The sequence below is a fragment of the Adiantum capillus-veneris genome, chromosome 7, assembly GCF_014529385.1.
Source record: "Adiantum capillus-veneris isolate H3 chromosome 7, ASM1452938v2, whole genome shotgun sequence".
Classification (NCBI taxonomy): domain Eukaryota; kingdom Viridiplantae; phylum Streptophyta; class Polypodiopsida; order Polypodiales; family Pteridaceae; genus Adiantum; species Adiantum capillus-veneris.
In genome coordinates, this window is record NC_140937.1 from 135198946 (window position 1) to 135214647 (window position 15702).

General features: G+C 43.8%; 1 protein-coding gene across 1 annotated transcript in view; it reads left to right on the forward strand.

The window, feature by feature from the left end:
* The first annotated feature begins 2158 nt into the window (after positions 1-2158).
* Positions 2159-15702, forward strand: part of LOC147454659 (GTP binding Elongation factor Tu family protein) — a 31299-nt gene continuing 17755 nt past the window's right edge. The window contains exon 1 of the mRNA XM_086516533.1: positions 2159-2434. Within this exon, the coding sequence (XP_086372659.1) occupies positions 2247-2434 (188 nt within the window). The 5' untranslated portion in view covers positions 2159-2246. The remainder of the gene's footprint in view (positions 2435-15702) is intronic.

The window sequence follows — 15702 nt, forward strand, 5'->3', positions numbered from 1 at the left end:
ATCATTTCTTCCTTCAAGCTCTCTACCTCCTATACCTTGGTTTTTGCAATGCCTTGGCTTTCAAAAGTTTCCACTGTCTTGTAGTAGTGCATCTTCCAAGGCCTTCCTTATCTATCCATCCACTATTGCTAGTTTGAACTCTTACTGCAATGTTCCACATGCAAGATCTTTAATAACTTCTCTAGCCCTTTCCACTTGTGCTCATGGGTTATGGCATAGCATGAAAGTTCTGAATATCCATGGTAGTGGACCAATGGGTTTGTAAATCCTTAGTGGACGGCCCCAAGGTCTAGAAATTGTTGGCGGTGGACCAATAGGTTTGAGAACTCCTAGTGGTGGTTTGCCTAAAGAATCTGAGTGGAGGAGTCATATGCCTGAAGTATCTTTGCATTGGAAAAATTGGCTAAAGACCCTAAATGGTGGGAAGATAGGTCAAATAAATCTTGGATTGGGTAGAATGGTTTGAATAACCAACAAGGTGGGAAACAAGTCTTGAATAGTATGGGAGGTGACCGAAAAAGTGGTATGAGCATCCTTGACATCACCACTTATGTTGGCACTATAATGGAATCCCCTTGCTTTGATCTTGCCCTTGTCTTGATTCCACAGTTTAATTTGTATCTGAAACTTTGTCTTAATGCTCGGTGAGTATGAATGGAAGTCTTTATGGGGCAAGTGTGAAACCTATGGTGGTTTCAAATGATGTTATAGATCGGCCATTTCTTGATGCAGGTTTACAAGATGTAACTGATTAGGATAGATTAAAAAATGAGCAGGCTAGAGGTATGCCAAGATGGTTGGTGCAAACCTTGCATGATAGTAAATTGGGTTCATCTTAGTTTAGTTGTACTCATTTAAGTTTTTAGCATTTCTTTTATGCATGTTTACAAAATGTAACTGATTAGGATAGAATTGAAAATGAGCAGACTAGAGGTATGCCAAGATGGTTGCTACAAACCTTGCATGATAGTAAATTGGGTTCATCTAAGTCTAGTTGTACTCATTTAGGTTCTTAGCATATCTTTTATGCATTAGATTGTTATGTTTTGCATGTGCCTAGTATGTAAAAAATGGCACATGGTCTTTGTGTGACGCCTTCTAGAAAAAAGACCATTGGTACTACGTAGGGTTTCAAGTCAAAACATGAGTGTGGTGGGTACTATTGATTGCTATAAGTCTAGACTTGTAGCAAAAGGGTAAGCTCAAGAGAAGGGCATTAATTTTGATGAGACTTTTGATCCAACTTGTTCTATGGCTACCATTTATGGAATTTGTGCAGTGGCATCTCCCAATCATTGGAATGCACATCAACTAGAAATAAAGACTATGTTTTTTAATGGATTTTTATAAGGAAGGGTATGATGCCTTGTGGTTTAGGGCAAGGAAAACAAGGTGTGTACACTTAAGCAGGTTTTGTATGATTTAAAGCGAATGCCACTTGCTTGGTACAAAGAGGATCATGCTTGCTTGGCTACACATGGTTGATAGAGTTGTCCAGCATGTATTTCTAATCATTGTTCTCGCTCAACCAATTGAGGGAGATATTTGTATTTTTTATCATTGAACTTTAATATATTTTTAATGATTGTGCTCACTCGACCAAAAGAGGGACGTATTGCTGATTTGAATGCCTCTTTTGAGATGCTAGATTTGGGGACATGCTTTGCAAATTAGACAACGGAAACCTCTCCAAAGTGACAACCAAACCTTTACGACGATGATAAGGCCTCTATCAGACGAGGGCGGATGCCTTTCTCTGATGCGTCGTTGGACCAATCGGAGAAGCTGTCATAGCTTTCAACTGTCACACATGTCTGGAGGACATCTCCCTCAGTGCTGTGCTGGCGTGCCAGGTCATGGACAACAACCCATCACAGTTGGGTGACCCCCCCACTCCGCCTACGCGCGGCCAAGAAGGATTTCGACAGCTCTGATTCGTCAATTTCCTGCAGTGTCAATTCTTTTTATATAAATTCCGTCCGCCTTGTCTGACTGGGTACTCGGACATCCTTTTTCCACTGAAAATGGGCACCCGCCTCAAACGTGCCATGTCATGGATGGGTGCCGCCCGTGTGTGACACAGGCCTAAGTCATAAAGGTTCGTTAGTACTCTCTAAATTTTCATGTCTATGCATTTATGCATTTACACACTAGACAGACTAGTTGAAGTACCTAACTATGGTTTACTAAAACCTTGTAGTGCGGAGGAAGGGTTTTTCAGGGCGAACGAGTTTTGTAGAATAGCGATGGCAGCTGCTGCAATTGTGTATCGGTCATCTAGGGTCTCTCGGTGCTTTTCTCAGCCGCGACTCGCTTTTTGTGGGCTGTCCTCATTCGACTATCATGTCACCACTCAAAATGCCTGGTTGGAAGACGAGGTTTGTCTGCTGGGGCTCTACTCTTGGAGGCGGAATATGGCAACCTTCGCTCGCACGTAAGTCTCAAGCTGCATTTCTGGCTAGTTTTTGTGCTCATAGTGGCTGTCCTCTGTTGGGTTCTTGTTGGAAAAAAAGCGGAGGATCCATGGTTGATTCTCAACAGAAAACATCAACTAAGACATTACATCAAACGTTGTCCTCTTAATGACTTTCAATTGAGTGGGAGTGACTACATGCACCATCCGTGCTTAACTGAATTTATCTTTTCTTTCATCAGGCAAACAAGAAAGTCAATTTCACCCTGAGACTTTTGGTAATAAGCCTGCATATTAAAGTATTTCCAAATTATATAGATTCTAAATTCGTTTCTAGTTGACATTCCCGAAAGAAAAAGGTGTGAAATGGATACGTTAGTGGAGCTAGTGTGTATAGACAATCTCAGAGCAGGTATTAAGTTTCTCAAAGGTTTGGTTCTCTTTCCAATGCACACATAGGAAAAAAAGCAGCTCTTTTTCAAGGGCAGCTTAAATGTTTCCATAGAAACTTGGTTGTAGGCGGGACAACTTGTTCATAGATGGCTTGCAAGCAAGTTCATCTCATGGTATGAGCCTCTTGAGAATTAACTCTCATTCAATTGCTAGAACTTCATTGTAAAAGAAATTTTAAAAGGAATACAATCAATGTGAAGTCACATAACATGACTATGCAAGTATTTAATGTAAAAGCATGGGTTTGTCTATGCTATAAGTACTTTGAATTTTGCTTTCATCATAGTCATGGACGCCTTGTGTGTTGTTCTCTTCTTTTATGCCATTTATCCAACAATTGCTACATGTGACCTTCCAATGTTGGATATTCTTAAGAACTCATTCTCTTGAGATCACTAGTAAAGCCTCAAGAGTTGAGATTTAGGGTATAGCGGTTAAAACGTAGCTATCTTTGAAATTTGTTGTAGCAATTCTTCTACTTTATATTTGTGTATGAGTGTGGGTTAGGATAGCAAAAAAGAATTGGTCATTTTCGAAGTGTGTCTTAGGTATACTTAATTATCTATGTGGAGGCCTTGGTTTTCAACATGGGTTGAATGTGAAGCGCCCTCGAGGGCTGTCCGTACAGTTGCTGCCATGTGACCTGCTATGAACATAAAACGTGGAGAATGTCGTACAGTGCCATCACTGCCATGTTAGCGGTCAGCAGCGTAAAATGCGAAACTGCCATGTCATCATCTCTCATCGGAAAACACGGGCTGGGCAGTATTGGTTGCCACGTCATCATCAGATCTGGGCTAAAATTGCAAAACGCTAGCTGAGGTCTGCTGAATTTGAAAACGCTAGGCTGATCTGGTAGTAGATGGGGAATCTGGCAAGGATCTGCAACCAGAGGACGTGGGTTCTCGCGAGGCTAAGGCTAGGAACTGAAAACGCTGGTGGTAGTGGCTGAAGACGCTGATTGCTTGAGGCTGAAAACGTTGGGTTGATCTTGAGAAAACGCTGGGACCTATGGGTGCCTACTTGCTCTGTTGCGGGTGCCTGTTCTTTTGTTTCGTGCTTCTTCTCAGTGCCCAATGGTTTCTTTTATAGTTCTTTAGCAGTTTGCCCTACCTACTTTTCCAACAAAAGTCACTTATTAAAATATAAAAGTGAAAAATGTGTACTTTGGAAAACAGGGTTCTATGCTCTGAAAAATGCTCATGTTGAAATGATTGTACTGTGCAAGAGAGGGTATGCAACTATGACTGGTTTGGGCATGCACGTCCTGCTAGTGTCACAAACAGGAGCGCATAGCAATATAGAATATACTCGGATAAATAGAATTTCACTTAATTATGAAGCCAGAGGATATAGAGAGAAATAAATAGAGAGATATATAGAGAGAGAAGATCGACACGATACTGGGGACTAGAAGATGGGTTGGTCCCCCCGTAATAGTATCTTTATTATCGAGGAGAAGTCTATACAAGCACTTGATCTGAACGTATTACCACGTTCATTCTAGAATAAGACTTGATGGTTCCTGGAAGCCCCAACTTCCTATTCCTAAGGCAAAACCCTATTCCAAGGAACTTCCGTTCCTTATTCCAAATCCTTGAGAACCAAGGTTCTTGCCTCAAGATCTCACCTTCCAGACTCATGGCATGGCATCCGTGCAACTCTTTTCCGTACATAGAAAATCCTCTCTTCCAATCCTATACACAAAAGAGGTGTGTTCTTGGGTTCCTTCTCGTAAATCAGCCCAATGGTTTCGTACCCGAGTTTGGGAAGTAGATCCATGGATCCGAGAGTGGTAGACTCTCCAGATGTGATCCGGAAGTTGAAATTCCCTAGGGAAGGACTTTGTGTCCAGGAAAGCAGAGTTATTCTACAAGAAGAGGAATGTAACAAACTTGGACACTCCAAGTCAAGATTCCACCGCGACACAGCAAAGATTCACTTCAAAACAGTTCACAGTTCACAATTGATTCGACACGGCCCGGCGGAGTTCCGTGCTTAGAGATGTTGGCCCCAAAGATTGGCGCCCCTTTCGGTATTTCTTTTTGTATTAATCTGCAACTCAAAGTACAAGGAGTGGGAGGGGTCTCACTCTCAGACTCTGCATCCAGATGCTCTGTAGAGTGGGAGCCTTGTCAACTTATTTATAAGTTTACAAGGGATGCTAAAAGCAGAGCCCCAAAAGCTTCCATATTTTAAAAGCCTTTTTAAATAAAGCAAATAGCCCCAAAAGCTTCAAAACTGCCAAAATCAGCATTGCGTAGAATCTGCCCAGCTTTTGCGTGGAGAAAAGCTGTCCGTACAGCTGTCGCAATTTGTGCCGCTGAGCACGGAATTCCGTACAACATGCCACGTCAGCACTGAGCGTGAAATCCGAAAGTCTGCCACGTCACTTCCGCATTTCATAGGTGTGTGCCGGGTCTGTCTTCGCCACATGCCTAGGGCCATGCCACGTCACCTAGTTTGTGACATACCCCCCTCTTGAAAGCATCGTAATCGCTCTTGATTACGCTTGCAAAACAGACGGAGGCCATAAACTGTCTTAGTAGACACTGACTGTTGGTACCGACGCACTAGGAACAACACATCTAGCACATATACCAATCGACAGTCACATCACAGGACATCATAGGACATCACTTGACAAATCATATTCAAAATTCATTTGGATCTCAGACCATGATTAATGGGCAACGTATTTAGCAATCGCATCTAGATCCACTCGGGGGCTATGAGGCCCGATTAACTAATCCTTATTGCAATCACGTCTATCAAGATCTTTCAGACCGAAATGGTGCAGTCATTTCGTCTATTAGTTCGTGCACTTAGACAAGTCGAGAACAAATTAATATCATATTATCGGGAATTCCAGTTCATAAAGTCATACAGCAGAATATTGTCAGCTCACAGTATCCCTGAAACTTCAGTGACTTTAGTATCAAAAATTGCGGCAATCTGTTGACAAAGGAGTGGAGTGACTCCCCTCTTGTGCATACCCACTGCACCAAATTCCGCCCAGCTGAGTTTGGGATTCTATTTGGAATAGACTATGCTAAGCCAAAAGCTTCAAGGTAAAGGTTTACAAGTATCTGCCATGTCCTCCTGCTCCATCCACTTCGCATCCAATGCGGGATAGTTCTTGAATTTAACCAAGAACCGCCTTATCATTTTACCTTTTACCTTTCTATCTTTATGTGCCAGAATCTGTTATGGAACGAGTATCTCCTCGTCTTCCTCCACTTCGGATTGCTCATCAGGCTCTCCATCATCGGGCACATCGCCTTTAAAAGGCTTCAGGAGATTCACATGAAAAGCATCGTGAATCCTCCAAATATCGGGCAGCTTCAGTCGAAAGGAGACATCATTTATCTTTTCGAAAATCTGGAAAGGGCCATAGTATCTCATGCTAAGCTTTGGAAAAAGCCGCTCCTTTCCCTTTTTCTTTCTCAGGCATGCCTTCTCAAAACGTAAGAGCACCCAATCGTTCTCCTTTAATTTCAAATCGCGATGATGTCGATCTGCTGCCTTTTTGTGTCTTTCTTGCGATTTCTGCAAAGCCTCCCAGACCTTGGCAATAGGCGTGTCCAAGTCCCACGTGTACTCGTCGTCTTCAAAAATCTTATCTTTCGTGCTTAGGAAGAGTGGAACCTTCGTAGCACCTTCAATAATCTCAAATGGCGCCTTCCCCGTTGAAGAGTGAATTGTGTTATTGTAGGCAAATTCCACCAAAGGCAAATACTTTTCCCATCGAGTCTTTTGATCTGAGATGTAAGACTTCAATAAATCCAATATGACCGAATTTGCAATTTTCAATTGCCCATTTGTCTGCAGGTGAAAAGATGATGAGAACTTCAACCGCGTGCCAATGCTCTCCCAAATAAGCCTTCCAAAACAAACTCGTGAATCTGGGGTCTTTGTCGGAGACAATTGTCTCAGGCATGCCATGTAATCTGAAGATCTGGGCCACAAACAGTCTCCCTAAGTTGACTATTTTCTTCACTAGAATGAAATGAGCTTGCTTGCTAAATTTGTCAATAACAGTCTAGATACCGTCGTGCCCACTTTGTGTTCTCGGAAGATAAAAAATGAAATCCATTGCAATACTTTCCCAGGGGCGGGTGGGTATGGGTAAATGTTGTAACAATCCCTGTGCTTTATGCCTGCCAAACTTGACCTTCTGGCATACCAAGCATCTGCGTACAAGATCGTCCATGTCCTTCTTGAGTCTCAGCCAAAAGAAGTATCTCTCCACACCTTTCAAGGTGGTAGCAATGCCGCGGTGACCCGTAAATGGTGGACAGTGGCATTCGGTTATAACCTTTTCCCTCAACGGCCGTGCAACGCACAAAATGGTTTTCTTCAACAAGTAGCCATCCCGAATGGAATATCCCGCTACTACCTCCCCATTCCGTATCTGAGTGAAAATACCTGCAAAATCTGTATCTGTGGCATATTGATCGATCATATCCTCAAAGCTCCTATGATGTATCGCAGAGATAGTCAGAACCAATGGCTTCCGCGACAAAGCATCCGCCACTAAGTTCTTCTGTCCTTGCACATGGACAATCTGGAAGTGAAACTGTGACAAGATGTTGGCCTATCGCATCTGCTTTTCCAATAGCTGCTTCTGTGACAAGAAGTAGCGTAAACTCTGGTGATCTGTGAAGATCGTAAAATCAACTCGGAGTAGGTAATGTCGCCACTGAGTAAGAGCATGGATAACTGCCAAAATATCTGTGTTGTCAATTCCGGCCTTGAGAACAATCGGCTCTCGTAGGCAATGACATGGCCTTCTTGCATTAAGACCGTACCTAGACTACGACCACAAGCATCACAATATACTTCAAATGACTTCTGCAAATCCAGCAAAGTCAAAACTGGTCCTGTAGTCAATTTCTCTTTCAATTCTGAAATGCAGTCACCTCTGTGGGTCCCGACGAGAAAGGGACTTCTTTCTGTGTCAAGGTATGCAAAGGGGAAGCAACCTCTGCAAAGTTTCTAATGAACCGCCGGTAGTTAGAACATAAGCCCAAGAAGCTTCTAACTTCATGGACATTCTTCAAATCCTGCCAATCACGGATAGTCTCTATCTTGGCCGGGTCCATTTGCACTCCTGTCGCTAAGACAATGTGTCCGTGTATCTTTGGTAGGAAAAATCCACTCTTCTTTGCATTGATCACTAACTTGTGATCTCGCAATGCCGGAAAGACCTGTAGTATATGTGCTCTATAATGTCATCAAAGAAAGTGCCCACAAAAGATATGTACTCTCTGAAAATCCTGTCCATCGTTCGATTAAAAGTCGTCGGAGCATTGGTAAGCCCAAAAGTCATCACCAAAAACTCGAATAAACCGAAGGTCGTCCGAAAAGCTGTCTTGTAGACATCTTTTGGTGCGATTCGGATATGATGATATCCGCTCTTTAAATTGATCCTGCTGAAGCAAGAGGATCCTTGTAGTCAGTCTAGAATATCATCGATCCTAGGAATCAGAAATCTGTTCTTGATAGTGATTTTGTTGAGAGCTCTATAGTCAATGCACATTCTCCTAGATCCATCTTTTGTCAAAACCAACAACACCGGAGAGCAGTAAGGTGAAGTACTCGGCTGGATAAGACCCTTTTCCAAGAGGTCTTTCACTTGGTTCATAATCTCTTCATTTTGGGCTCGACTCACACGGTAAGGTGGCCGGTTCGATGGTGTGCTTCCAGGTATCATATCAATGGTATGATCCTCAGGACGAGTTGGTGGCAACTCGCGTGGCAGGCCCTTAGAAAAGCAATCGGCATGAGTGTGGAGAAAATCTTGGCGTTTTTTTTCTAGATCAAACATATTTGTCCTATGATCATCATTCAACTCTTTCAGAAAGATCGAGTAAACAAACAGATTGGATTTCATTAATTTTGAAACGGCCGAAGCCAATACAATAGGGACAGACTCGCCCTTAAGTTTCACATCAAGTATAATGGTTCGGCCTTTTTCTATAGTCAAAGTCGCTTTCTTTGCCCGATAATCGACCACGGCATTGTTCTTATGGTACCAAGGAATTCCCAGGAGGACATCACAACCTTCCAAGGGATTATGTAGAAGTCCTCGTCCCCCAAATACCCTTGACAATGCAACTGAAGTTTGCCAATGACATGTGTAATGGCTACGTCCTGTCGGGTGCTGCTAGAACTGCCTCTACTTGTGGCCCCATTGGATCGGGTGTAATTTCGAGCCGCGCCGCCAATTCAGGTGAAATGAAGTTGGCCTTGGCTCCTCCATCAAAGGAAATCAAGGCTTCTTGATCTTTCACTTTGCCCCAAGCTTGGCAAAGTTTTGTACTCTCATCAATCGTGCTTGGATCAATACCCATGCAATCTGGAACCAGTCGTGCTTTCATCTTGCCTTTCCGTCCACGTTCCTCAGTTGCTTTTGAACTCTCTGGCCTTTCTTCATCTTGTTCTTTATGTGCCTTTTTAGGGCACTTCACGGAGATGTGTCCTTGCTCCCGCATCCAAAACACTTCATCTCTTTGATGTAGTTGGCTCTCTCCCGCGGAGTGAGCCGCTGTTGTGCATCCTTATCTTTCTGATCTTGGGGGCTCTTCTTCTTTCTACTTTCATTTTTAGAAGTCTGTTTTGTTTTTTGTATCATGATCTTATTTGTGGGGTAAGTCAAACTGCCCGAGTGTATGGCAAAGCCCCGTTTCGCATGACTCATCAGTTCTTGAATAGAATCTGACTTTTGCTCTAAGCAGTGGTATCGGATCTCCGTAGGAAGTCCCAAGGTAAACCGCTCAATCTGTTCTTTAAACGAGATCTTCTTAAATGAAGAAGCGGGTAGAAAAGAGCTCCAAAATCTCTCGCAATATGCGTCCAAGGTATCTTTCTTGGTCATCCGGAGATGGTTCCAAGCAGTTCGTATGTCGCGTTCGTACTCCCGAGTCAACCAAGAAGAAACAAAAAGCCTTTTAAATTTTGGCCAATTAACTGGCGCTTTCTTCTTCAACAGAAGAGTGGACCACCATGTTCGAGCATTTCCCTTGAAGTAAGAGGTAGCCCTCCGAATCTTGGAGTGCTCTGAGTAATGCTCTCCAGAGAAAGCTACATCAAACTGTTGAATGAAGGCCAAAGCCCTCGAAGCATCTCCGAATCCAAAAAAAGTGTCAAATTTAATTGACTGTCCACCTTCTTTAAATTCTTGAACTTTCTTGCTTTTATCCTCCAAAAAGTCATACTGGTTGGATTTATAGAAATTCTTCTTCTTTGCATAAAATCTATGATCATCGGAGTCCGAACTATCTGAAGACGAGTCCTCTGTAGAACTATCAAAAACTGGGCGAAACTTAGCCTTTTTCTTGTCCTTTCCAAAGCTTTGCTTTTTGCTTCCTTTTTCCCTTTCCTGTCTTCTTTGCTCGAGTTAGAAGAGCTAGAAGAACTGTCAGAAGAAGAAGAAGAAGAAGAAGAAGAACTGAAAACTCCTTCAAATCTGACACGCTTCTTATGTTTTCTTGCCGAGGCAAAAGCAGATTGACGACCCAAACAACTCGGGAAGTCAGTTCCTTTCTTCTGCTTTTTGTTGTGCTTTTTGGCTTTGTTGGTTGCATCAAAAAGCTGGGTAATCCGTGTATCAACCACCTCTTTTAATTCTTGCTCTGTAAACATCCTCGGAGTAGGAGGTTTCTTGAGTGCCGGTTTGAGGGGTGGTTTTGTGGCCTTCCGCCATTGAGTGCGCACTTTGTCGAAAGATGTGTGTCAAAAATTTTGCAAATTTGGGATCCTTCGCAAGATTTATCATCATCTTTGTCGCATCGTCAACCAATCGTCGACGCTCCATCTCTTCAATCTCCGCCTGAATAGGCCGAGGCGGGCCATACTTGTGAGAATCTTCTTCGTGATCTCTTCTCGCATTCCCAGCTTCTGCAGAGGAATTGGTCTCTGTTTGAATCCATAAGTGTCGCGAGAAAAGGATCGGATATCTCGGTAGAAGAGAAATCGGCTACGCTTTGATACTACTGTAACAAACTTGGACACTCCAAGTCAGGATTCTACCGCGACACAACAGAGATTCTGTCACAAAGTGATGATATGGCTGCCAGAGTAACCCTAATCTGCAGAAACCTTAATTTTTGCCAGAGAAACCCTAATCTACAAAAACCCTAATTTTTGCCGGAGACCCTAATCTGCAAAAACCCCAATCCTAAATGCTGCGAGAAACCCTAACCCTAATTTTGGGGCATGACACGTGGCAGCAGTACGGACGCCCGCAGATTGCGGCGGAAATTGCGGGCTGATTTGCTGCGGCAGATTTGCTTTTTGACAGTTGTTTGGATATTGCTTTTTTTCTACGCAATCTGAAAGAGAGAACTCTTTTGCTTTTATTTTAGGGCAAGAGAGAGAGAGCTTTTGATTTTAAGCTTTTGGGGCTCTGCTTTTGGCATTCCTTGTAAATAAATAAGTGGTGTGGGCTCCCACTCTGCAGAGCATTTGGACGCAGAGTCTGAGAGTGAGACCCAACCACTCTTGTACCTTGAACTCAGATTAATACAAAAAGAAATACCGAAAGGGGCGCTAGTCTTTGGGGCCAATATCTCTAGGCACGGAACTTCGCCGGGCCAGTGTCAATCAATTGTGAACTGTGAACTGTTTTGAAGTGGTTATATGGTGCTGTCGCGGTAGATTCTTGACTTGGAGTGTCCAAGTCTGTTACAGTGGTATCAAATCAGTCGACTCCCTCTGCATCCAGAGATAGGGATCACAACGAAGATTCCGGCAAGGAGTATGGCCCGCCTCGGCCTACTCAGGCGGAGCGACGAGAGATGGAGGGCCGTCAATTGATCGGCGATGCAACAAAGATGATGCTCAATTTTGAGCGAGACTTCTTTTCAGGAAGTGCACGAGTAGTGGCAGAAAACCACAACACCATCCCCGAAACCCGCTCTCAAGAAACCTTCTGCTCACAAGAAATATTTAGAGAAGGAATTAGAAGAGGTGGTTGATGCTCGGATTGCTCATCTTTTTGACGCGCAAAACAAAGCCAAAAGCACGACAAAAAGCAGATGAAGGGCACTGACTTCCCGGGTTATTTGGGTCGTCAGTCGACATTTGAGAAGGCAAAGAAACAGAAGAAGTATCCAGTTCTTCTTCTTCTTCTTCTTCTTCTTCTTCTTCTTTTGATAGTTCTTCTAGCTCTTCTGACTCGAGCGAAGAAGACCGAAAAGGCAAAAAAGCGAAGCAAGAAACAACGCTTGAGAAAGGGCAAGAAAAAGGCAAAGAAGTCTAAATCTCGCCCAGTGAGTGACAGTTCTACAGAGCACTCGTCTACAGACAGTTCAGATTGTGACGACGACAACTTTTATGCAAAGAAGAAGAATTTTTACAAAGCCAACCTGTATGACTTTGTGGAAGACAAAAGCAAGAAAGTTCGAGAGTTTAAGGAAGGTGGACAGTCAATTAAATTTGACACATTTTCGGGATATAGAGATGCTTCGAAGGCTTTGTCTTTTGTACAGCAGTTTGACATCGCTTTCGCGGGAAGATGCTACTCAGAGCACTCTAAGATTTGGAGAGCTGCCTCTTACTTTAAGGGGAATGCTCGAACTTGGTGGCCCACGTTTCTTTTAAACAAGATTGCGCAAGTTAAATGGCTGAAATTTAAGAAGCTTTTTAGTTCTTCTTGGCTGACTCAAGAGTATGAACGTGATATACGAGCTGCTTGGAACCATCTTCGGATGACCAAGAAACATACAGTGGACGCTTATTGCGAGAGATTCTGGAGCTCTTTTCTACCCGCCTCTTCATTCAAGAAGATCTCGTTAAGAGAACAGATTGAGCGGTTTACCTTGGGTTTACCTACAGAGATCCGAGATCACTGCTTGAAACAGAAGTCAGCTTCTATTCAGGAGTTGATGAGTCATGCGAAACGGGGTTTTGCCATTCACTCTGGCAGTCTGACTTACCCCACCGATGAGGTCATGACACAACGAGCCGAACAGACTTCAGCGAATGAAAGTAGAAAGAGAAAGAGCAACCCAGAAAAGAAGGATGCACGATCCAAGCTTACTCCTCAGGAGCGAGCTCGCTTCATTAGGGAGGGGAAGTGCTTTGGATGTGGGGAACATGGACATATCTCCGCGAAGTGTCCCAAAAAGGCACAGAAACAGAATGACAAGGACGACAAAAGGCGTGAGAGTTCGAGAGCAATTGAGGAACGTGGAAGAAAAGGCAAGATGAAAACAGGACTGGTTCCAGATTGTGTGGTTACCGATCCCAACATCATGGACGAGAGTACAGAACTTTGCCGAGCTTGGGGCAAAGTGAAAGACCAAGAGGCCTTGATCTTCGTTGATGGAGGAGCCAAGGCCAACTTCATTTCACCGGAATTGGCAGCGCGGCTCGAGATCACTTCCGATCGGATGGGACCACTTGCAGAGGCTGTTTTAGCGGCACCCGACAGGGACGTAGCCATTACACCTGTCATTGGCAAACTTCGGTTGCATTGTCAAGGGTATTTGGGGCATGCGGACTTTTACATAATGCCTTTGGAAGGTTGTGATGTTCTCTTGGGAATTCCCTGGTACCACAAGAACAACGTTGTGGTCGATTATCGGGCGAGGAAAGCGGCATTGACTACAGAGAAGGGCAGAACCATTGTACTTGACATTAAATTGAAGGGCGAGTCTGTCCCTATTTTTTCGGCTTCGGCCATTACAAAATTAATGAAATCCTGTCTGTTTGTTTACTCGATCTTTATGAAAGAATTGAGTGATAAGGATAGGACAAATATGTCTAAACTTGATAAAGAACGCCAAGATTTTCTCCACTCTTACGCCGATTGCTGCTACTAGGCGAGTTACCACCTGCTCGTCTTGAAGATCATACCATTGATCTGATACCTGGAAGCACACCACTGAACCGGCCACCTTACCGTGTGAGGTGAGCACAGAATGAAGAGATTATGAACCAAGTGAAAGACTTCTTCGAAAAGGGTCTTGTCCCAGCCTAGTACTTCACCGTATTGCTCTCCAGTGTTGTTGGTTTCGAAGAAAGACGGATCTTGGAGAATGTGCATCGATTATAGAGCTCTCAACAAAATCACCATCAAGAATAGATGTCCGATTCCTAGGATCGATGATATGCTCGACAGATTACAGGGATTCTCGCGCTTTAACATGATTGATTTGAAGAGTGGATATCATTAGATCATAATCGCGTCGGGAGACGTCTACAAGACAGCTTTTCGGACGACTTTTGGGTTATTTGAGTTTTTGGTGATGCCTTTTGGCTTAACCAATGCATTTAACCGGATGATGGACATGATTTTTTGAGAGTACAGGCTATTTGTTGGCACTTTCTTTGACGATATCATTGTTTTCTCCAAGAATGAGGCAAAAAATAGAGATCATCTGCTTCAGGTTTTTCAGGCATTACGAGATCACAAGTTAGTGATTAATGCAAAGAAAAGTGAATTTTTCCTACCAGAGATACACTTTTTGGGACACATTGTCTCAGCAGCGGGAGTGCAAATGGATCCGGCCAAGCTAGAGACTATCCGTGATTGGCCCGATTTGAAGAATGTCCATGAAGTTAGAAGCTTCTTGGGACTGTGCTCGTACTACAGGCGGTTGATACGAAAGTTTGCAGAGGTTGCTTCTCCTTTGCATATCTTGACACAGAAAGGAGTCCCTTTCTCGTGGGGACCCACAGAGTTGACTGCCTTTCAGACATTGAAAGAGAAATTGACTACGGGACCAGTTTTGACTTTGCCGGACTTGTAGAAGTCATTTGAAGTATATTGTGATGCTTGTGGTCGTAGTCTGGGTGCGGTCTTAATGCAAGAAGGCCATGTCATTGCTTACGAGAGCCGATTGTTCTCAAGGTCGGAAATGACAGCATAGATTTATGAGAGAGCTTTTGGCGGTTATCCATGCTCTGACTCAGTGGCGGCACTACCTACTCGGAGCAGATTTTACTGTCTTTACAGACCATCTGTAAGGTGCAGCGGAATGAATGTTGAACTTTGCTCAAGATGAGTGCTCCAAACTGTGCTCAAGGGTTCTTTTTGTTCTTATGGAAGGGAGAGCCTTCCGTTCTTAATGAGAGAGTGCAATGAACACAAACAAAGTGAATGGACACTGTACGTGAAAGTGCATGAGACTGAGAGATAGAGAGAGAATACGACACCAGAGACGTAAAACCCTCCTCCGAAGGCCCCACGCTCTATGGCGAGAGCGGTCTACTTATGATTGCACAAATCTCTACAATGCTTGGACTTGCCGACGATGAGGACGACGACGAGACGGGCTGAAATCTGAAAACTCTAAGGGCTGAAATCTGCAAATCTTCTATCTGCTGAATTCTGACTCTATGTCGGTGACGATGTCGATGGCAACGATGCGACGACAACGCGCTGAAAACGCAGATGCTGAAATCTGCGTTTCCCAGGCTGAAACTGTAGACCTTGCGGAATCTGACCGTGCGGCGAGGAACTGCTGCAGGAAGGTAAGATCTGCGAGGTTCGGGGGTTCTTCTGCGAGTGCTAAGGGCTGAAAACTGAAAACGCTGGTGTTGCTTGAGGTTTTTTCACGGAGAATCTGCAAAACGTTGGGGTATGATGCAGATGCAAAAACGTTAGGGCTGAAAATCTATTGCTGTCGCCGGTTGTTCTGCAAAATGCAAAACGCTAGGCTGATCTGCTGTGTCGTGATGACGCAGGGGCTGATTTGCTGTGCACAAAACGCCAAGGCTGATCTGATGCAAAAACGCTAGGTCTTCTGTGGAGAAAATGCCAGAGTAGTCGCGGGGGTTGGTCTTGTTGAGAAGTTGCCTGTTGAGCAAGGTGCTCCTGCTACCTC